Genomic DNA, 24511 nt, shown 5'->3' with positions numbered 1-24511 from the left:
GTGGAACGTGCACCATGCATGAACCATGCATGGTACACATAGTGGAGAACAAGGAACAACCCTATCCCTAGCACACGTTGCATAGCACATGCAACATGCTCCACCAACTTGCTCGCCCAAGTTTGCTCAATTGATTTCAGTCAAGTAATAATCAACTATAACAACCTTTACTCTCTGAACAAGTTTCCTAGCATCGCAAGCACCCAAATCTTCTTCATCATTGAAACATGACAAGCCGCAGTCCTTAATAGTGGCACATCTCCAACATTCACTGTGCTCCAGCAGAGCAATTCAGCATGGACAAGTGCCTCATACCAACAAAGCCGAGTCCCTAGACTCGGCGCAACACAAAGGTCGAACACAAATCCCTAGATTTGTCGACTCCCTCGCCAGCAAAGCCGAGTCCTTAAACGCATTGCGACACAACAATCAAACACAAGTCCCTAGATTTGTCGACCCTTTGTGCAAGCAAAGCCAAGTTTTTGGACTCGCCGCGATACATTGGTTAGGGCCAGGGCCTTCTGATCACGGCCCCATCGACAACCAGTCGGACATAAGTCCCCTGACTTGCCGACTTTCGTGCTACAAGCCGAGTCTTTGGACTTGCTACGATGCATTGGCTAGGGCCAGGGCCTTCCGAGCTATCCCAATCGACAACCAGTCGAACACAAGTCCCTTGGCTTTTTGAATTTCATGATACAAGCCGAGCCTCTAAACTTGCCACGATGCATTGGTTAGGCTAGAGCCCCAGGGCTCACCCACACGACTAGTCGGACACAAGTCCTTAGAATTGCCGACATTCGTGCCATCAAGCCAAGTTTCACACTCGAGCCATAACTGTTTCCAACGAGTTACCTCCCGGAAGGAGCCTTCGGAGTTAACAGGCCTCCGAGCTCCACAACCGCTTTGCATGGGTTACCTTCGAGAACGAGTCGACGGGCTTAGTAACCGCCTAAGGTGGACCTAGGCGACAAACCCTTTGACCGTTTTGCGTAACTCGTGGGTTACTTCACACAAACTCCAACACTAACGTTAAATCGAAAACAAAACATTAAGCGAACATACACTTCTCAATAACGAGAAACATCCGAGCTACACGCTTGCATCACACGTGGTCGAGTCCACCTCCCACCACGTCTGAGCTTCGCGCTCACATCATTTAGTCGAGTACACCTCCCGCCACATTCGAACTCCACGCTCGCATCTCACGTTGTCGAGTCCACCTCCCGCCACATCTGAGCTTCGCACTCGCATCATACACGGTCGAGTATACCTCCTGTCACATCTGAGCTTCGCACTCGCATCTCAAGCTATTGAGTCCACCTCCAACCACGCCCGATCTTCGTGCTCATATCATATGCAGTCGAGTATATCTCCTGCCACATCTGAGCTCCGCGCTCACATCATATGCAATCGAATATACCTCCTGCCACATCCGAGCTCCATGCTCGCATCACACACGATCAAGTCCACCTCCCGCCACGTCCAAGCTCCACACTCACATCATACGTGGTCGAGTATACCTCCCGCCACATCTGCACTTGCACCGTAGGCAGCCACACACACCTTCCGCTTAAATTCACCACCGTAGGTATTTATTGCTTAACACAAGCAGAATGCAGAACAAAGAACCTGTTTATGAAATTTGTTTTCTTATTGACGACCTCTGTTGCCTATTTTATCTTAAGGATTCTCAAGGTCTTTGTTGGAACAAGTCGCCCTTAAGAATCGCGGGCATCTGTGGAGGATAAAATACCTGGGCTTGTTGAAAGCTAGACCCAGCCCACCAAGCCACACTAGAGGACAAAATGGAAAGGAAGGAAGTAGGAAGCAAGAAGTGACCCTAGGTGTAGGAGGTGTAAGAGGGTGTCAGAAGGAAGTGAGAACATGAAGGGATACTCAGACACGCCAAGGGTCAAACCTCACCTCTACTGACAGACACGCAAAAGGACAAGTCACATCATGACAGGCAGGCATGCGCAAGGGGGGGTGAGATAAAAGCAAAGAACCAGATGACCAAGGAAGATCTCTTCTTCATTTTCTTCAACCTCTCAAGGAAGACATCGTCTCTAGCAAAAAGATCTCCAGCTTTCTTTGTACAGTGAGAAATGAGAGGTCGTGAGAGACTGTAAATAAGTATATTATAGTAGGTTTTCCCTCCCCAAACACCCGTGGACATAGGCAACATGCCGAATCACGTAAATCTATGTCCCTTTCTCTTATTTTCTCTCCACTTGTTTTCCATTCACGGCCATGTACGTATGTATCAACACCGTACAGCCACACCAGAATACTACCTGGGCTCCAAACAACACCAATCAAGGCCAAGTCAACCAATGGGCCAAGAATGACTCTTTCTCTCCTTCCGGCCTATTATTCGATTCCTGTATCAACAAAAGTATATTCTCTAAGTCAATGAGGTGCATCTTCTATGCAACGCAAAGCATCTTTAGCTAGCAGGTTTGCTGGGGTTGCTGGGCAGCTTCTATTAGATGACCATAACTACTCCGATTGATCTTGTTGGTCCTCATGGTCCAAACAACTTGTTGAGCAATATCCCCTCCAACAAATTCTTGGAGCCCCAACTCTCAGCCTCAGGCATAAATATGGGTGAAAAAAAAAATTGATTTGATCCAGTACTGATTCCATTTTTCTTAAAACTGGTCAAAATCGATCCAGTTTCGGTTTTCCTTTTTCTGGCACCAAACCAAACCGAACGAGATCAGTTCATATGTATATATTTTTTATATTTTTTATATTATATAAAATATTTGTTATATGATTGTTTATACTATATATAATTTTTATGTATAATACATATATTTTTTATATATAATACATATAATTATATTTAAAATAATTTTACATTATATGCTAAATTGCTAATTAATATAACATTAAATTTTAAAACCCTATTATTCATGTATAATAATAATCTAATAATATAAAATTAATATAACATTTAATATAATATAAAATTAATTTTATAAATCTTAATATAACGCTTAATATAAAATTATCATTAAAAGTTTTAATTTAATAACATAAAATCAATATAACATAAAATTTTAATCTTAAACATGGACATTGGATCATATGTTATTAATATGAACTATATACATGTAATATCCCGCTCCTTCCTTTTTACGTATGCTTCTTCTTTCTGACGTACATTCCTTCTTTTTGACGTAAGCAAATTCCAATGATGGGATTAAGCAACAGTCTGTCCGCCCCTTCTCTCTCTAAAGACTACAAGCCTTGTCATGCGTGCCAAACCTCGATGGCGTATTCCTAAAGATATTATGTGACTTCTAAGGCACGCTCAGTATTTTAAATGTACTAAAAATATTTATAAGGAGTTTTTCCAGTGTTATTGAGCTAAGTTTGATTTTAAATATGACAATTATAATATTCTTGAAGACCTCCAAAAATATTATATATTATAATCGTCGGAAATAATTTTAATATTATTATTAAAATGATTTCAGTTATTTAAAATATTATGGGATTTAAATTATGTTGAAAGTTTTAATTAATTAAATGGTTTTATCCTTTTAAATATATTCAATAAGACTTCATCATTTATTAATGATGAAGAATATTATTTTATAAACTAAAGATAGTTTAAATAATATTTTACATTAATTCCTCTAAGTGCTTTTAATTAATTTAATGTTTACATATTTTTAAATCAGTGTTTTAATCTCTCATCGTTAAATCATTTTGAGGATCCCAAGATGAAGGGACTGGGTTAAATACCCAAACCCCTCTTCCTTCTCCCTCACTTTTCCCCCAACTCTCTCTCTTTCCTCCCTCACTCAGCTCGCTTACGCAGTACGTTGTTCCTCTCCAAACCGTGTCTTCCACTGCCCAGCCCTGCGCTGCCGTGTGCCGGTGAGTCTCACCTCCACCACCATCGACCTCCTCTCACGCCGGCGACCCCCCACCGGCAAATCCAACTCCCATCTTGAGGCCACCTTCCCTGTCGCACGCACGAAGAGACCCACGCACAGCCTCACTGTTCGCAACACCTAGCGCCATCATATGCGGCCACCACACTGCCACCGTCAGCCTCCCCTCTCACCGATGAACTCCTTCCATGGAACCCCAAGCCACAAGAAGCCCCTCTCCCCCTCCGTCGCACGCACGCACGAAACCTATTTATGGGTTTCGCACAGCTTTAAGACCATCGACTGCCCTAGCGCCGCCGTGTGCCAGTTCTAGCTCCACCAAGTGCCTCCCTGGCCACCATGGCTCCTCCCCGAGCTCCTCCAAGCCAGCCAAACTCTCCAACCCTCTCTCTTTCCCACGGCTTCTCTCCACTTCACGGCTTCGATCCGCTGCCATAAGCCACCGTAAGCCACCCCAGCACCACCATGAGTTCCACCGCACCTCCCTCAGCTCTTCCATGGCCAGCCATGACCAGCCAAGCCTTCCCCTTCCAATTCCATGCTTTGAGACACACGGGTTTCCAAGGGAAACCCACGGCTCCGCCGTGTTCCGCCCCTCACCGCCACCTTAAGGCCACCATGAGACCACCCTCAGCCTCTCTTAGCCTCCCTTGGTCTAACCCTAAGCTCGAACCACCACTTTATGTGGTGGGTAGCCACTGCACATGATGAACAGCCACTACGGGTGGCTGACCGCCACTGTACACGGCTAGATCTGCCGTGTTACGCTCCTTGCCACAATCACAAGGCCACCACGAGCCCTTCCAAGACCACACTTAGCTATCCAAACGCCCAAACAGTCACTGTACGTGGGTTAGCCGCCACGTACGACCCTTCCAGCATCATCAACCGTGAAGATCAACGTGCAACGCACGGGTTATCCCATCGATGGTATAACCCTCTATCCCTCATTACTTATGTTAGATGTTGATTAGTTGATTAGGTTGTGGACTGTGCTGTTGGTAATTGTAGATTTCATTGTATTGAGATGTGTTGTGTAGTGAAGTGTTGGGCATATCTGTGTAGTGCGCTATGAAGTGTGGAGCGTAGTTGGAAATTGTGTTGTGCAGTGTCGTGGACTGTGCAGTGTAGTGTGGTTGTGGAGTATGTGTTGTATTGGTAATGAAGCATGTGGAATGGGAACAGTATACGCTGTGTACTCTGTGTGTGTGGCGTAGTGTAGGATAAGGAAAGTATATGTAAAAATATACCCTCCTGGCATAATGTGGAATGAGAGTAATACACGCTAAGTGTACTCTGTTTGTGGCGTAGTGTGGGATAAGGAGAGTATATGTAGAATAGCCCTAGCATATTGTGGAATTGGAAGAGTACACACGGAGTGTACTCCATGTGGTGGAGTGATGCACATATGGCGGGTATGCCATAATGGTGATGTGGCGCAGTGCGTGTGAAGGGAGTACACATGGAGTGTACTCCATGTGGTGGAGTGATGCACCATACGGCGAGTATGCCATAATGGTGATGTGGCGTAGTGTGTGTGAAGGGAGTACACACGAAGTGTACTCCATGTGGTGGAGTGATACACCGTATGGCTGGTATGTCATAGTGGTGATGTGGTGTAGTGTGTATGAAGGGACTACACGTGAAGTGTACTCCATTTAGTGGAGCAATGCACCATATGGCGGGTATGCCATAGTGGTGATGTGGGGTAGTATGTGTGAAGGGAGTAAATGTAGAGTGTACTCCACGAGGCAGCGAAACTCCGTATGGCTTGTCGTAGAGATAAGGATGGTTGTGTGATTGATGGGCGTGGAACGTGATGAGCAGTATCGGGAACAGTGGAACAGTGTCCCGAAGTAGTTATAGCATAGCCTGTAGTCAGAGGTGACAAGTGTCACCGTGTAGCCTGTAGTATGCGTGAAGTAGTAGAACAAGTGTAAGAGTATGCATCAGAAGCATGACTGGACAACGTCACGAAGTGACGTGGTTACTGACAGTCATGCTTATGATGGGTGAGGAGTTAGTGTAGAAATGATGTAGCAGGATTGTGACGAGATGTCACAATGTAATAGGAGTACGTGAGGAACCGTACTCGTGATGAGTTAAGGGTTGATGTAAGAATGACGTAGCGGGATGTTAGGTTACATGACAAGGTCATGGTGTAGCTTGGGTTTAATCTCGAGCTATATGACGTAGCATAAGGCGTAGTGGTGAATGGGGTCTTGTCAAGTTAAGTGTTGGGATGAATTGTCAAAAGGGACGGGTAGCATAAAGAGTCATGCTAGCCAAGCTAAGAGAAGGTTGGTATCGGAGTATGGTGCTTGTTTACACAAGCAAGTGATCAACGTGTCATATGTTGATCTTAAGTGATAAAGGGGTAAGATACATGTGTAATCTGGTGAGACACATGTGCCGGACGGATTCACCATGTGTAATGGATAATCTGTCCTTAACAGAGTTACACGGTGCTTAAGCCTTAGAGTTGGCTTAGAGCCGTGTGGCTTATATGGATGGAAATGAAGATTTAGTGTGGACGAAGGTGCATGGAGGTAGTAATGGATATATTATCTAGGACTGGGATGCGTGATTCCATCGGTCGGAATCATGCGTCGAATGTAGTTAATAAGAATTGTAAGATGAATGTCTTAGTGTCTTAATCATAAGGTGAATTATGGGTTCACTTTAGTGGATGAGCACTCGAGACAAGACCTTGAGTTGGAATATGTGGTGACCGTAAGTGGTCCCCGAAGGGTTTAACATAGTAAAGGGCACGTAAGAGCACGAGATAGAAGAAGAGTGTTCCAAGTGATGTGTAGTTCTATTTCTAGTTTAAGTTGCTTATGCATTAGATAGAGAATGACATTAAAGTTATGTATATGCATGTAGGTTGCCATCTGACCTGCACATGAATGGACTCCATGATATGCAAGTAGCATGGAGTCTAGGTAAGTGTTACGTTCATACTTTTTTAGAGTCTTCTAAAATATAAAGAAACGAAAATGAAACGTTTTCCCTCACGATGCTTTACGAAAAGATACGAAAGACGTTTTACGAAAGAAAATGCTAAGTGTTCAAAGGTATACATATGTACGGCCCTCCTTGGCAACCACTTTTTACCCAACGAAAGTATGAATTGTACGCATGTGAATGGATAACTATACAATGTATCTATTGTATATATTTTCTAAGAAAATCCATGAACTGCACCAAAGACATGAAAACGGACGCTTTTATGGATCCTACAAACCAACGCTTTCATGTGTGCCATGAGGTGATGCTCGTGGATGCCATGAAAGACGACATTTAAGGTGACGTTTATAGATGCCATGAAAGCTGACGTTTAAGCTCATGTATGTTTTAAAATGAAGTTTTCCATGGACGAACTGTTGAATGAAGCATAGAACTGAAACGAACTGAAAAATGAAAGACGATTTTCAGGCTTTCGCCCCAAACGATGTTTTTCTCATGAAATGATATTTTCTCGTGAAAATGAATGTTTTCTCATGAAATGACTGTTAAATGAAAGAAAAGAAAAGAACGAAAGCTCCAGTTCTTTAAAGCTGACATGAATGAATGAATGAAAAGTAAAGAAAGACATGAAAGCATGAAATATATGAAGGCACATAACGGCCACATGAATGAATCCAAAGGGTACCAATGAATGGGCAGATTGCAATGCCGGGTAAATAGTACTGGAAGTGCACCTAGTGCTACCCCTAACTAAAAAGGGATTCCCAATCCGTGGCCACGGGCGGAGTCCTGGTCCAAAGGGAGACTGCTAACCCCAATACGCGGGGCGTAACAGTGTGTACTGGCCTATGAAGTGATAAGAAATAATGTGAATTGATGAATGCACGAACGCACGAACACACAAACTTTTAAGAAATGAAGGCATTGACGGGGGACACGTTTTACAAAAAGAAAGTCCCTTTTCAAAAGAAAAACCCGTCCAATAATGTTTTCAAATGAACGCACATATGCACGCACGCATGTACGTATAGTATATATGAATGATGAATGCATGGATGAAAACCTATGTTGTTATATTTTAACTGTATGAAGTAATGCTTACGAGTCATTGACTCATTTTAGTTTTTATGCATGTCCCTCCCCCCTCATAGGAACTGAATGATCAGGACGGACACAACCCATGGGGAAGAGCACAGAACTCTAGGCATGAGTTTTAATCGTACGAGAGACCCTTTTATTGTAAGATTAATGTTTTTCGCTGTAAACCTATTTTATTCTAAAAGTACATATTATGTCATAAACGTAAAGTCTTGCACCCTGGATATGCAAGTAAAAAGGTTTTAAATCAAACGATAATTCCCGTCGTTATTTATAAAAATATTTTATAAAAAGTCCCACCACAAGGACGGGCATTACAAGACATATTAAGGATAAATACATTTTATAGCATAATAAATTATAATATTTTTTTTTTTTTATAAATACATTTCTGTACATTTGATCAAATACACTCATATAAAAAATGTATGTACCATCATATTATCACTAACATACATAGTCAAATACACTATATGATACTATTATTTATATATATATATATACACACACACTAATAGTAATAGCAATCCACTATATATGAAATAACTATAGAAATCAATATAATATTAGTAGTTATACTAATATTGTATCACTTAATATACTATAATATATTAATATATTATCACTATATTATTATATACTATAACATATATAGTATAGTATATATAATATACTGGAAAAACTAGACCGAACCGAACTGAAATCGATAAAACTATAAGTATCGGTTTAAGAGTGTAATCGGTGCTGTATCGGTTCTTCAAATCTCAAAACCAGTGAATACCGATTCGGTTATAAAATAAGTCCAAAACCGAATCAAACCAGATCGATTACACCCCTAGACATAAAAATAATTGTGCCAAGCGCTGCCTTTGCTTCTGCCACCACTGCTATGCAATATGCAAGTACCTTCCTCATTGTAGCTATGACTTCCCCTTTCCAGTCCCTATCCTCCTCTTCTTTGGTCTGTTGCCACATCCCAATTGGCTTTATAATAAATCTACGTTAGGTGCCATCCACTTCTGTCCATCATCCAGGTTTTGTCTGTGATCATCTGACCTTTGTCCATTGGCATCTTGGAATTCTCCAAGTGAACCTTCTGCGTTCTTTCTCAGTAGTACATTTGGTTCCATGAGCTCGCCACCAAACACCACATGAGAGTTTCTTCGCAGCCGTATCTTCCTTGCCTCCATTACCATTGTTTCATATTTTTCTACATCCAGCTCTGGCTGCAGCATTTCCAATACCAGGTTGATATTTTCACACCGACTATTTTGTTTTGTATTTTCCTGCAAGTTGAGCCCCATACAACTTTGGTTGCCGCGTAACGTGTTCCACTGTTTCCGATTCTAGTCTGCAGACTGGGCATGTGTCATCCTTATGATTGGCTTTTTAGTAGCATTATTAGCCACTTTCTATAGAAATGTTCTCACCGCGCTAGCCTCTAGGACCTGTATGTATAGAGAACGCTCAGAATGATGTAGGTGGACTGAATAGTTTAATTGAAACAAAGGTGTTTATCTACTTTATTTGTGCTATTTATTTACAAAATCTTAAGCAAATTTATATTACAAGAAAATTTATTGTTAAACTAATCTGTTTGGATGATTCAATGGTTAAAATTTACTTTAGAACTTATAACTCTTTAAATAAACTACTATTAAAAGTCTAGTTTTTTCCAAAAAAGACTTCTAAAAAAGGATTTATGAGATTTTGTAGAAGTCATTTGACCTATTATAAATAGGTTTGAATTTGAGATGTCTTTATTAGGATTTGAAAACACAAGGTCCATTGAAAAAATAATTATATTTCGAAAACTTTACACGACACACCACCATCCACGTAACATAATTTAATTTAAAAAATAAAATTTAAAATTTAAATCTTATAAATCAAATTATGTCATATGAATAGTATTTAGTGTAGAAATTTTCAAATTACAAAGAGAATAATATTAAATTTTTTTTTTTTTTTAATTTTGGGAAAGTTCTCTCAAGTTTAAAAATTATAAAAAAAAAATTGAGGTAAAACACATCTTAACATTTGAAATTGTTTTGGTATAAATATAAGTGAGTAAACTTCTGACTAAAATTATTAAGATTGCCAAACTCAATAACGGTAGGCTTCGACCGCTGGATCTTAGGAAGAGAATTTAAGATTTGATCTTTAAAATCCAAATCTCTTACTTAGATCATAAGCTAAAACAAATTTATAATTTCATCAAATCGAATGTAAATCATTTCTTAGAAATTACGGGCTGAAAAAAACCCTAGCCGAAAGCTCTCTCTCTTTTTTCTCTCCAAAGAAGTGCCCCAACAAAAACCCAACCCTGGGGAGGGTGGTGCTTCGACTCTTCGCTCCCTCCTCCCATTTGGTTAGATAAGAGATTATGTACCCCTTTATTTTTCTAATTTTTGTTTGTTTTTACCCTCCAAAGTATGGCGAAACGCCGATCTGCTATTTTCCGAAACCCAGCAACCACCACACGCCTCTCCGCAGGATTCCCAAGTTATCGATCCTTCGAACAGTCGAAAGCTTTCGTCAAACGGAGCGGCATGTGAATCACACGCGCGGATCATAACAGTGTGTGAGATCCACCCGCCACCACACCAAGAAGATTCTATTGTCGCCACACAAAGTGTTTCTAGAAGCAGGGATCTCAGTTTCTTCAGACTCGATTGACTGCCACACTCTTAGCGTGAACCAGGGACACGCCACCACAATCTCTTTGTTTCTTGTTTTTACTTTCCTTCAAGTTGAAAATTCAAATCTACAATTGCAATCCATCATTTTCACATATATTTTAATATTTATTGTTATTTCCTTTTGTTTAGCTAAAAATAAAAAAGAAAGACATTTTGTTCATAGAGTGAAAGTCCCCTCCTCTGAAGATGAGATTTGAAATCTCTACTTTAAGCAGAATATGATCTCTCAAACGGTTTGTTTGTAAAGAGTTATAAAAGTTAAGACCATACCAGCTACAAATGAATTTGTGTACTGGTAGAGCGCCAACAGTAAGTAATTGACTTATAATCTAGAATTATTCCTGTATGTATCAGGTCACAGCTATAACTTTACTTTAATGAATGAATGAAATCTATTTCCTATCAAAACAAAAAAAAAAAAAATTCCTTGAAATTACAACACCAAAGACGTAGGCAATTTAGGTGAAATGGAGGGAAACTAAAATGCATCAAAACTAAAAAATTTAAAATCAATAGAGTTGTAATTTTAAAATCCAAATCCATTTGTTTTTTTATCCATACGCAATATAAATAATAAATAATAAAGCAACTAACGGCATTAATTCTCTGTAACATGCCCTAATAGTAAATGAGAACAACAAAGGGTTAATTGAACTAAAAAAGGATCCGTCTTTATGTCATTCCGCAAAAAGTATTCTGGATTTACGTTTCACAAATCCAACCCATTTATAGTTGTTAAATCTATGAATACGGTAACTAACTAATCCCATCAAGTTGTTGCATGTGATACGGTATAATTGTTCAGTTTTCTGCAATTTGATGACCTTTACTGGCATGCTTAATGCAGAGTGATAAAAATGCATGTACCAATACTGGCATTTCAATTCCTCGCCAGTCATAGTCGTCACTACATTAAAAACCAACAAGAGACATGTAAAAACATTTGAGGCAAAACGTGTTAAGAAAGGCCACAAAATTAAAAAGATAATGTTAAGACGAAAATAAAAAGGGAATAAAAATATCAAACAATTAAAAAGAACCACGTTACCAAATAATATTATATAACCACTAATAAATGCGAGTCTTCCAAACAAACAAGTTACCAAACCTTTCAAGACATGTTTAAATGCTACCCTTCCATACGCTAGAAATATAAGAGGCGGAAGACACAAAGAAGCAAAAGAGCAAATCTCTTCCAAAAAACACGATGTCCCAAAAAAAAGGCATGGAACATAATAATCCTACTTTCAGATGGGTATTTAACGTTTGAGAAACCCACCCAGCAGATCTCCGATGGACCAAAAAAGTGTAGGATAAGGCAACAACAATATATCATTGCCTAAAAATCCACAATATCAAGTAAACTATTCAAAAGCATAAAAACTACGAGAGTTACGACACGGCCATCAAAAAATTACATAACTTATTAATTTGTCTCGTGTTCCCTAGGACTTAGAAAGTAAAATGAATTCTATTTTAATACGCCAATAATCTATTTCGAAAAGTTCCACAGCAGAAAGATGTTTGTTGATACCCAGGGAAATTCCCAACTAAAAGAGACCCGGGTATCTGATCCCAAAAATCAACAGCCATTCCAGAAGAATACACACAGGCACAGGCACAGGCTAATCGTGACCTCCTAGTGCAACAGCTGGATTTTGCTTCTCACCAAGGAAGATCATGGATGTTGGCTAATCCATCAGTAGGTTGCTACAATCAGAACATCAATGCTACAGATGCACACCTCCATCAAGTCCTTGCAAAGTTTCAATGCTTGTACAAGCCAATCCATCCCTCTCAAATCAGAGAAGAGTTTCATATTCCCGGAATGCTATGCATATGTAATGGCCAAAAGAAAGTATTTCCATATGTAAGATGATGTTACAGGAAACAGTACTGCTCATCTACCCAATGGCAGGCATGAAAACATGTAGGACTTCTTTTTGGTCTGGAGGGGCAAAATATCTAAGAGATCTTGGAAACAAGAAAGATATCTCTAGAACATCCTAAAAAGAATGGGATAAACTCATTAGGATGTAGCAAATTCAATGGGTCTTAACCCACCTCACTCTGCTCCCCATTTTTTATGGGATAGAGCTCAGATAAATTAAATGTGTTTATTTTTGGCTCAAACCTCATTCCAAGTTTTCTAGAAACTCTTTCAATGCAAATGAAGTTGAGCAATTAAGAAAATGGTCACTGACCTTGTAAAATTCACTTGATTGCAATTTAAAATAGTTGTAAATTATCAAGTGGTAAAGGTTTGGGGCATGCTCCCCCCACATCTAACAAATCTGCTTGAGTGCAAACAATCTCTAGGGGCCATCAGACTAGGGTATTTTTCCCTTGAATTACCCAAAGTGCACTTGCGGGTAAATCGTTGTCAAGGTCTAAGCACCTCCGAGATGAGTTGGGATGTTGTTCCCGTACACCCAATGCCAGTCAAAAAAACAATTATCAAGGTAATAAAGCACCAATGATTCCAATGATCATTCCATGAGAGATTAAAAAGAAAAAAAAAAAAAAAAACACTAACATAAAGCACATGATAAGAAAATATGAGATAGTTGTCGAAGTCTTGCAACTATAGCTACTTCCACTGCACATAAAGGAGAAAAGAAAACACAAAATTTACTGAAATCTTGATTACCTTATCTCAATCCAAATTGCATTTCCTGGCTTCACAATACCCAATATAATCATATAGAGCAGTGGCATCAAACCACTTGAGAGAAAACGCTTTCCAAAACAAACACGAATTGCAAAATATGATAATTCATGCAAATAAGACATGGATGCAATCTTAAAACATCAGAAAACCTCACATTAAGAAAAATAAGAATATCAAAACATGTCTTCCAAACCATGATTCATCAAGTAACCAAAAAGATGTTTCCATGCTTATTATGATGTCAAAGAGAAAAGTAACCACAAATGCTTGAATTTGTCAATCCAAGGAAACAATAATTAGGGAAAAAAGTGTTTAGTAACAAACTTAAAATCATGAAGACACGATGTTCTCTGCCTCAAGAGTTATAACAGTACCCCAACACATTTTAGGAAGCAAGATATTGGAACAAATAATATTACATTGTTTTGAAAATATGTGAAGGGGAGAAAAGTACTAAAATAGAAAGAAAATACAAGTTTAAGATTCTGGTCTTTTAGTAGGCAAATAATATCTTTCCAGCACAAATTTAAAGATGTCGTTTGCAAGAGTGCCAGGAACTTCAGAAGAATCACCAGAGTCCAAAACAAAATATTTGATGCATCTATGAGGGGATCTGCACAATGAATACATAACGCATAAAAAGACTAAATTCAAAACCAACTATTTACAGTGGAAGAGGACATAAAAAATAAACACTGAAAAAATTATAGAAGTTGCTCATAAGACATTCTTGTGTTATCCCTTATTCTATTCAATTAAAATTTAATTTTGCAGCAAAATGAAGCATTGAAATAAAATGATTTAGATGTCATTATGGAATAATGGATTGATAATAGTTAGAATGCAATCTTGGGAATGGAGTTAAAATTTAGAAACGGCCATTGCTAAATAAAAATTGATGTACAGCTATGCGAGGTAAAACTAAACAAAAAATTTATATTACATCTCGAATCAATTTTCCAATTCAAAGCAAATAAGGTGAGAAATCCAAAAGAGTTAGATAAGGTCAGAATGACAGGTTAAAAAAAATCTGGTTTTCTATATATGCTAAGGACTGATATGGGACCTAGATCTTGATCAGTATCTTTAGTGAGGTATGAATCATATAGACAACAATGAAAATGTGAAAAGACCGAGCAGATGCACTTGCAGAGTTATTACAAGTCGTGTTTCAATGCAAATGTAAAGTAGCTGTAACTGCAGGACACCAAATCTACATGCTGGTCAGTAAATAAGAAAAGATGAAGAGATCAATAGTCAGAAGAAACGATGGGTCAATAAACTTCTGCAATGTCAAAATCACTTTTACCCCACAAAATAACCTCAAGTGAGAGACCGAGGCACGGATAAACCTCAACCACACCCGAATAAGCAAATAACAATAATCTGAACACAAGATACAGGTAAGTATAAGACAAGACCGTAAAGCATGAATAAAAGGAACAAGGCTAAGACATCCAATGGGCTCAGAATGATTATCATCCCATAAACATTAGGAAAGGCCACATAGACAATGAACACTACCTTGCAGAAGAGAGCTGCCACACATTCCATCCTTAACCTACACAACTACGGTCCCCTACACAACTACGGTCCACATATTGAACCAACAAGATGACAAGGGTTAAGAGGACCATGCCTCAAACCAATACAATTGATTTATGCACATGGATGACTGTATACAAGAACCATCATAAGTACTACATATAAATGAAAGGTTATCAGTATCACCTACAAAGGTCTGAGTTACAAATACCAACAACATTCTAGTTTGCTATGCAATATTCAAAGACCTATCCCAACGTTTAGCTACCTTTCCATTCTTGACCAATGTGACTTACAAGTTATAAAAGATTTACCAGGTTTGTACAAGTTTCTAGGTTGAATCAAATAAACACCTCTCATATATCCCCTCTCCACATATCCTCATCCTTCCCAGTACACAATTCAGGGGGAAAAAATAAATGTCTAGAGGACAAAATTGTGCATTCTCAGGAGCAATTTTTTCTCAAGCCTCCACCTTCTCCCTCAAAAATCTAAGCCAGTAACAGTCAATGTTATATCCTTAAGGTAAACAGAAGGGCAACATGAACTTGTAGCATGAAATTAAATCAAGTACGATAGGCTATTACAGTCATGAGACCATGAGTGTAATAATTAACATTACTAAATATAGACATTAAATCTAACATCCCAACATCCTAAGTAAAGATCTTATAGAGCCTAGCAACCGTAGCCAATGAATTTTGGAAGGCACAATTTACAGAGCACCAGAAAACATTAAGACAGACTTAGCATATTTAGAAAATCATTTATACAAGTAAAACTAGATAACATCCAAACTGTTCAGGGGGCACAGTTTTCATGTGCATTTTATAAATTAGTCCAAAAACTAATAACTGATTGAATGCAATTAGAAGCATTTTAAAAATCACAACAAACGCACTTTATTACAATACATCTAAGTTTTAACGGTCCCAAAATTACTCTGTTTTAAGGAAATTAAAACAACTTATCCCAGTAGTTATTTGCAGGATAAAAAGTTGTTGAAACGTACCCCCACAACGTTATATTTCTTTATTTCTCAACTACATAACATATTACCAGATTAACAGCTTACGCTGGTATATTCTCTTTCTTCACAATCACAAAACCGAAATCCACAAGATACTGTCAACTTAAATAGATCGTAAACAAGTAGTACAGGTAAACGAGAGAGAGATTCTACCAATGTACCTGATACTCACCTAATGACCCATGTATGGTGGACCGCTGCCCGGGTGAGGCCTAACAGCACTGCTCTGCCCCATTTGTGGATTCTGATATCCACCCTGCATCAGTGGCTGGTTCCCATAGCCCCCTCCAGCCTGATTCCCATATCCTGCTGGTGGCCCCGCCTGGTTCACAGGGGCGCCACCAAGACCACCAAGCAGATTACCGAGCCCCAAACCAGCTCCCTGGGTAGCAAGCAATGTAGACAAGGCCTGACCCAGAACCGGGTTCAGTCCCTGTGTTGGATTGAACCCTATCGCGGGGCCTGACGGTGCCATCAAATGCCCATGGCCAGGCCCACTCGCACCGGCCGAGGAATACTTATTCTTCTCCTTTCTAGAATGGTAATGCGAGTGCTGATGATGAGGAAAGGGTGGTTGTTGGTGATAATGTTTTTGTTTAGGACCATCTATAGCCTTCTGGCAATGCAATGTATGCCCCTCAAAGTTCTTATGGGGCTCTTCCAAAGCCTTCTTCGCACTATCTGTGGTCTTGTACACGAAAAGAGCGAAACCCTTAGGCTTCCCAGTCTGCTTATCAAGCCCCAATGGGCCGTCCTCAATCTCCCCATACTGCTTAAAGAAGTCGAGCAGCTTATTAGTATCGACCTCGGCCGATACATTGCTCACAAAAATCTTACGCTGGGTGTACTCCGAGACCGGAGGGGTTACAGGCGGTGGGGTTGGGACGGGTCCTGAGGAGGCAAGCTGGCAGGAGGTGGTGCGATTACCAATCTGCTTCTGAGGCTGCCGGAGGGCCTTGCGGGCTCCGCTGCGGTGCTTAAAAAGGATAAATGCGTAGCCCTTGGATTTGCCGGAGACGCGGTCTGTGACGGCCTTGCAATCCTCGATCTCACCGTAACTGCCAAAGACAGAGATTAGGTTTTCAGCCGTGGTGTCCCAGCCGAGGCCGTGGACGAAGATCTTGCGGTGGGCCGGATCGGCGTCAGCCAGCTCGCGCACGCCCTCGATCAAGTCCGGGTGCTTGTCCACTGCCTTTTTAATGAGGGTTAGAAGTTGATCCTTCGAGAAGGTTTCGAGAAGGTTCTCCACAGGTTCCTCGTCATCGTCTTCGTCGTCCTCCTCCTCTTCGTCTTTTACCTCGGTTCCATTTGCTGTTACGGGTTGGGCTTCTTTTAAGGCATCCAGGTTTTCGTGCTCTTCTTGCTCTCCTCCCAATTCTTTTCCTCCTACTTCTTTTTGTTCCTCTTCCCGGGGCTCCTCGTGTTCCTCTTCTTTGGAATCTTCCACAGCCATGTCCTCTTGTTGCTCCTGGGGCGCGTCTCCTCCCTGGATTTGCTCTGGCTCGGATTGGAGTTGTTCCTCTTCTACAGGGACAGTTGCCTCCTGTGACTGTTCTTCTTGTGGCTCGGCTTCGGGGACTTTGGTGGGCTCGGGGTCAGAGGGTCGCAGCTTGCGCTTCTTGGCCATGGCGGAGAAATTTGGGGATTTCTTTCTTAATTTAGGGTTTGAGATGGGAGGGGACAGTGGAGCGTGTTCACTCTATCATCACTGAGTAATAGACCCCTGTGTGGATTTTAAAGGGTCGGATCGGACTGAAATCTTTAAGGCTGTCTTTTTTTGTTTTTAGGTGGATTGCGTTGAATTATTTATAAATAATTATATGTTGCGATGGAAGGAGTGGATTTTATAAATTTTATTTAAAATGAATTTAGATGTATTTAAATATTAATATAAATTTAAATATATTTATAATAAGTTGAAAAAGATATGAATTCTATAAATAATTGAAAAGTTATTGTAATGTTTAAATAATTAATTTTTTAAATTTTTTACTCATAAATAACATAAATCAAATATAAATTTTCTCAATATATGTAAAAAATTAAGAAAAAATTTAATTGTAAGCTATTATACGTACTAATACGCGTATCTATTCAATATGATTGGTCAGAAAGTAAATTTTATTGAAAACAGTGATAATTTAAATTTAGTATATTAAGACAATAACAACATTAATACACAAATTGATATGCAAACTTGCTTGTACATGACAAAACTCAAAAATTAATTTTCTCCTACTTTTTGTATGCAAGTTTTTTCTTACTCCAAATTTATAAAAACAAAATAAAATACTTATCAATAAAAATATAATAGTATCATGCCCACACTTTATTCCATTATTTATTTACATATTATTTAAGTAGTAGTAAAAAAATTGTAGACTCAGCGGGAGAAAAATTAAAAAAACTCACTTATCTGTGCAATATAGTTATTTCACTCATCATTTTTAGTAATAAATAAAAACTATCATGATGCAAATTTTCCAATACAAAAATTAAAAAAAATAAAAAAAAAACCTACATTCCCACATTTTTTAATGCCCAAATTATTTTAATTTGAAATTCTGATAAATAGTAAGAGCACTAGTACAAATAAATTCGTAAAAATCAATATTCGATGTTGTACTTCAAGTTTAATTACGATGCAACAGCAGATGCATTTTCAATAAAAAATAGTATCTCTACATTAATTATCCATATATGTAAATAAAGTGTCCCCAATTTAAAATCTATTGTTCGATGCTAACATGAACAAAAACATTGCTACATCGTGTTAAAAATTAGGTGTTCCTTTGTTGCCCAGTGCTATGCACCCACATAGGAAAATAGCATCCTTGATTGCAATTATCGCTTATGCCGATGCAATCGACATGTCAAGAACATGAAATTGTTTACTAGTGCTATGATCAGCATTCATATATCGGTAGTAATTGGGATCGCAATATGACACAAATAGCTCATCATCAAGTATAACCGTGCGAATGAAACCATGTATCATACAACATGAAACAAAAAGATATCATTGCCGAGTTGGAAGGTATGGGGGCATTAAATTTAAAATTTGAAAACATCTCTTCAACAAACCAAAAGTTTGTTCAATGACATTCCGAATAGATGAATGCCGATAATTAAAAAGATCGTTATATTTTTGGAATGTACGATTGTCATAACTTTCAGATCTGTGGTACCTCACCCTTGGATACGACGACGTAAATCTTTCAGTGCAAGAAAATTTAGAATCTACTAAATAATAATAACATGAGAATTTAGTAGAACATTAATCTTTTATAAAGATGCTATACAGAAATTACCGCAAATTTGGCAGGTACAAATTAAATAATGTGTGCAAATTATCATTTGAGGCCATGAAAAAAATTTTCCCGAACATCTTGACGCATCGATTAAAACGCTAGTATCATGGGTTCTAACCCCCACCTGGTGTATACGAATGTGAATTTCATATCAAAATCACAGAAACACAAGATATTTTTGGCAACCCGATGATATCGATTTAGATATGCATTAGTTATTAAAGCCGGCACAAATGCGTCAATCATGACCCTATCCATTGCACAAAGACATTTCTACATATTTTTGTTAAATTTACATAAACTTCAAAATCGTGTATTGATAACATTACGACATTTGTAAATTACACTTTCTACTCATTAACCTACAAAAGTAGCTGGTGTAAAAAGAATTTATCTTGAAACATAGATAATGTTTGGGATTTCTTTGAATATAAGGTATCATCCCAGCCATCTGAGTTGGTGGAATCACCTGGCGCGATAGTCGACATAGTGCCCGCACTACTGCATAGACATGTCAATTTATGGTTTCAATTAAATGTTGAAATTGGTCAGTCACATTTTGTTGAACCACACCATGTCTGACCTTGTAGCAAAACATTCATAACGCTTCCTTAACAGAGACTGCTCGTGATGAATCATGCAAGCTGACATTTCTGTTAGAAGATATCTAAATTTGAACCGAGAGTACAATCAATGAATTAAACGAGCCCTGAAGTTTCGTTTGAAGGACTAGATGAGATGAAAGGTGAATAATAATTAAATAGTTTGTAAATAATAGTAGAATAGTTTAAATTAATATATTTTATGAAATTTTAGAAAATGAGAGAGAAAAGTTTAACAAAAATATTATGAAGTTAAAAAATTGTTAGAATATAATTTTTTTATATTCAGAAAAAATTAAATTACTTTTTATATTTTATTTGAAAATTTGAAAAAGTTGTAATGATTAGATTAAAAAATTGAAAATTTGAAATTAAAAAAATATTTATATTTGTAATATTTAGATATTGAGATGAGATAACATTAGATAAGATAATATGGAATAAGATGAGACTTACAATCCAAACGGGGCCTTGTTAGAGAGAAATTGTGTTCGTAGTCCCCGAATAACTCCCCGTGTACGCCCTACGTGGACAAGCCATTATGTATGAAGCGAATCGTTTCATCTAACTGAGGCTAAGCGAGAGTGCCCCTTGCCCTTGAGTCCACTTCCTCTTGAGTTCGTGCCCTTCCTTTCGAGTGGGCTTCCGTCTCCTTCCTCCCGAGTGGATGTCCGTCCCCTTCTTCCTGTGTGGTCGTCCGTCCCCTTCCTCATGAGCCCCAACGAGTCTCTTCCTCTTTAGTGACATCTCTAGGCTCAGGTTCCCTCCCACGCTTCTTTTCTTTGGAGGATGCGATCCATTGCGGGACTGGGAGATGAGGTAACATGAGGAGCTAAAGAAATCCGGAAAATAAGTCTACTTAGCGAATTATCTGAATATCGTCCATGGATTTCCAGGCTTCATCGAGACGCTCGAATCATCTTTATTTTTATCAGAAGTCAAGGATTTCATGCAAAAGCAAATGGCCATATTGGCATAATGGAATTTATTTTTATTTTTTTAGTAAGTTTTGATCTCTCTGTTTCAGAGTAGTTGATAGAAACTAGTCCTATAGCACTCGTGCTTTTGCGTTAGAGTAATCTATTATTATATATAAAAGCCAAGTTTGGCTTTTCCAACATGTCATGCATCCCGTGTCTTTCGGTTTTAAATTATACACTTTCAGTTTTTTGGTATTTGTCATTGCGCCCGAAATGGAAGGTTTATTTCTACATGGCTCTCGCTCAGGTTTATTTTTGGTATTAAACCATTTCACCAAGCCGTCGCACTGTGCAGCGAAGCAAGCATCTCGGCAAGCTGCACGTTTAACACCCAAACCAGTAAGGCAACCACCGTAAACGACAGGAATCAAGCCCAAAGCCCCACCGCACTATAACCACCACCACTACCTTTAGTTGGAAACCCGAAACCAGCCGTGAACCCACAAGAGGAGTCACCGTTGCACCATTACCACGATCAAACCGAGAGCCTCTGTTTTAGGAGGCCAAAAACAAAACTATTATGTTAATCAAGATTGGAAGGTAATCCAAAGCATGGAAAATAATAGTAAAAGCAACATTAAGTGAGGCGACACGCTCTGTTTTAGGAAACCAAAACAGGGCATTATAGGAACGTCACAATTGCACCGGTTCTCAGAACTTTTCAAGGATAAAAACTCAATGCGCGGACCAAAAGAAAGTTCATGGTGAGTGGGATATAGTGGAGAAATTTAACGCGAGTGGGATATATATATATATATATATAACGGTAGTAAACCTGTAGACTGTGTTTTATGAACTTGGACACTCTGCATATATATATATTATATTATATATGGGTCGTGGACACACACTCACGCGCACAAAAATATATATAAGCTGCTCATTCAAGGTTCATGCCGCATATATATAATATACATTATATATATACCTAGTCACGGTCTCCGCATATATATTGATGAGTAGTTATCTTGGTTGTGTTTAACGCGAGTGGGATATATATATATATATAAATAACGGTCGTAAGCGGGTTATAGGAAATAAGCCTGGACACTCCGCATTGGGTGGGGAATTAGGCACTATTTCCAGTGCAGAAAATCCTTTGCTTCTGTAGGTAAAAAACAGAGCCTTCAACTTGCCGTGGTTTCTGGGTAAAAGGCGAGTTACAATTGAAAGGGTGCAACGAGAGCGTTGCACCAAGTGGGCACCGTGAAATATTAAGGGAAGAGGCAACCGTTATAAAAAATAAAGTGCTATTGAAGAGGCAACCGTTACATGAAGAGGCAACCGTTGTAAAAAAAATATACCGAAGAGGCAACCAGAGTAATTGAAGCGGCAAATATGAAGCAGTTCTCTTTCTTTCACTCTTTTAATCATAGATATTTTGGAAAGTTACATTTCTTTGTTTCACTTTCTTGTCCTCTCGCTCTCTCTCAAATCAATGCCATTTCGACCACGACGCCAAGCCACTGTATATTTCTGCATTAAACTGTGTTTCAGTTGTGGAGGTGACGTGACTTCATCTCCAGAATTTTGGTTTCAGATCCTGTAAGGGTTAGTGATTTATTATTTTCTAGAATGATATTTTTGTTTTCATGCAAATGTATTGGTATTTCTTATTCTAAAAACAAGTTGATAGATGTGTTTATGTGTAGAATCACTCTTTCTGAATTAGTTCCAATACTGTGTCATTTCTTTATTATTATTATTTTTAAATCAATGCAAGTTTGGTCTTAGAAAGTCTTCAATTGATAGGCAAACATACATACATACATATATATATATATATATATAGTGCACAAACAGAAACTAAAACACGAGATTTCACACAACCTTCAAGTTGTTCGATTGAATAGTAAGTAAATATGGGGCCAAAAATTTTCTGCTGTACTTAATTGGTATGAAAACTGACGAGGAATCCATGAACTCGAACTCATTTTGGCGGTTCTCATGATCACGTTCACCATAATCGTCTGCATGATACTGATCCCACAACTTTTAATTTATTATTATTTTTGGTTGGTATGCTTTAATTGCTCTGCAATTTTTTTTTTCCAAGTGTTGAAAGGAATTTCATACATACATACAATATTATATATATATATATATATATATATATATACACACACACATATATATTATAAACAGATAGACATATCGATTTGATTAATGCAATCGGCCTAATCTATCATAAATATACGGCCTCATTGTTGTCAAAGAATGCATCTTTCTACTATGACTTGATGAGTACAACTTAAAATATGGACAAAAAAATTGCACAATTCAACGAATATTTGATCCCGAATTTATAGAATCAAAGTCAATTGAAAATGTAACAATAAATTATACGATTTGGTATTTAATCATATTTTCTATCAGATTTTATATTATAATGGTTTTAGTTCTCATTGTTCAATCATAAATCTCAGGCTACATGATCATCCAAGAGGAGAAAAATCTAGAAAAAATATTAATTGAATAATCGTGTCTCATATTAATTCTATCTATTTTACATTGTTTTAAATTGAACAACCATATATATATATATATACACACATATGTATATTGCATTTTTAATATTGTAAATTGACCATAAAATATTTATTGGTAAAGTGAACTGTTTTATATATGCTAGCTAATTAATAAAATGTATATATATTTGATATACATTTTATTAATAGTGTGGTAGTGATTATGTATATTAATGAACTATTTAGAGTTATAAAATTCAGCATAAAACATAGAGGAATAGAATCATAAAACACAGGCTGCATCCAAGAGGAGAAAAATACAGAAAAAATAGTAGATTGATATAATATTTTAAAATATAATTTTTATAGATGTAAAATATAAATATACAATTGTGTCTCATACTAATTGTATCTATTTTATATTGTTTTTAATTGAACAATAATATATATATATATATATATAGATATATATTACATTTCTAATATTGTAAATTGACCATAAAATATTTATTGGTAAAGTGAAGAACTCTTTTATATATGCATGCTCCATTTTATATATATTTGTTATATATTTTTTTTAATAGTTATGATAGTGATTATATATAATGAACTATTTACAGTTACAATCCGCGCATTGCGCTGGTTATAGGCTCGTGCTAAATAATTTTGGGTTGTACAATAATCGTGTATTACCTTTGAAAAATGAGGTCTATCATTAAAAAAAATAGATTTTTCATGTAGATCTCATATTTATTCATTTTTTCAATAGGAGTATTGGCGCTTACACAATCTATAACTGTAAATATCATTTATGTTTTAAAAATAATTTTTATAGATTTATGTTTGCCAATACAACTATTTTCAAGTATTCTCATATATTTTAAAAATTTTTCATATTTTCTTCCCAAATATAAATCAAATACAAAATACTTTTCATTTCTAAATCTTTAACTATTTCATCTCATTATTAACTAATCATTATAACTTTTTAAAATCTACTGTCTTAATTGTGCATTAGACACGCACGCCCACGATGTCAGATAAATGAAATGGTTTGTTTCACGCATTGGTGTTCTAACGCATCAAGAGATTTTGGGCGTTTTGGGCGGGAGAGGGACGAGAAACATGAGCGGGAAAGGGAATGGGTTCTGTTTTTCTTTGCGCTGATGAAGAAAACGAAACGGGTTGTTGTTATGGAGTCTTCTCCATCTGCTGTGTAGAAG

The 24511-nt window shown here is 37.8% G+C and overlaps 1 protein-coding gene and 1 long non-coding RNA gene across 4 annotated transcripts in view; one reads left to right on the top strand and one right to left on the bottom strand.

The window, feature by feature from the left end:
- Positions 1–13651: 13651 nt before the first annotated feature.
- Positions 13652–17697, bottom strand: LOC121241090 (UBP1-associated protein 2B-like). 3 transcript variants are annotated; one of them, XR_005935656.1, is made up of 3 exons: positions 16100–17697; positions 15212–15288; positions 13652–13965 (listed from the first exon to the last, which is right to left on the bottom strand). XR_005935656.1 is itself a non-coding variant. In XM_041138700.1 (2 exons), the coding sequence occupies exon 1, from the start codon at positions 17552–17554 to the stop codon at positions 16100–16102; it is 1455 nt and encodes a 484-aa protein (XP_040994634.1). In that variant the 5' UTR covers positions 17555–17697; the 3' UTR covers positions 13652–13965; positions 16089–16099. The 3 variants fall into 3 exon arrangements, 2 of the variants coding, with proteins under 2 accessions (XP_040994634.1, XP_040994632.1); XM_041138700.1 differs by lacking the exon at positions 15212–15288 and having other exon boundaries at positions 16089–17697; XM_041138698.1 differs by lacking the exon at positions 15212–15288.
- Positions 14270–24511, top strand: part of LOC121241091 — a 36005-nt gene continuing 25763 nt past the window's right edge. The window contains exon 1 of the long non-coding RNA XR_005935657.1: positions 14270–14330. This is a non-coding gene — a long non-coding RNA (uncharacterized LOC121241091). The remainder of the gene's footprint in view (positions 14331–24511) is intronic.

Source organism: Juglans microcarpa x Juglans regia, chromosome 7S (assembly GCF_004785595.1).
Source record: "Juglans microcarpa x Juglans regia isolate MS1-56 chromosome 7S, Jm3101_v1.0, whole genome shotgun sequence".
Taxonomy (NCBI): Eukaryota; Viridiplantae; Streptophyta; class Magnoliopsida; order Fagales; family Juglandaceae; genus Juglans; species Juglans microcarpa x Juglans regia.
The sequence above is the reverse complement of the archived record's forward strand: the minus strand, read 5'-3'. Positions and strand labels throughout refer to the sequence as shown.

Coding starts and splice junctions, on each gene's coding strand:
- LOC121241090 (XM_041138700.1), bottom strand. CDS start 17,554: ATGGCCAAGAAGCGCAAGCTGCGACCCTCTGACCCCGAGCCCACCAAA.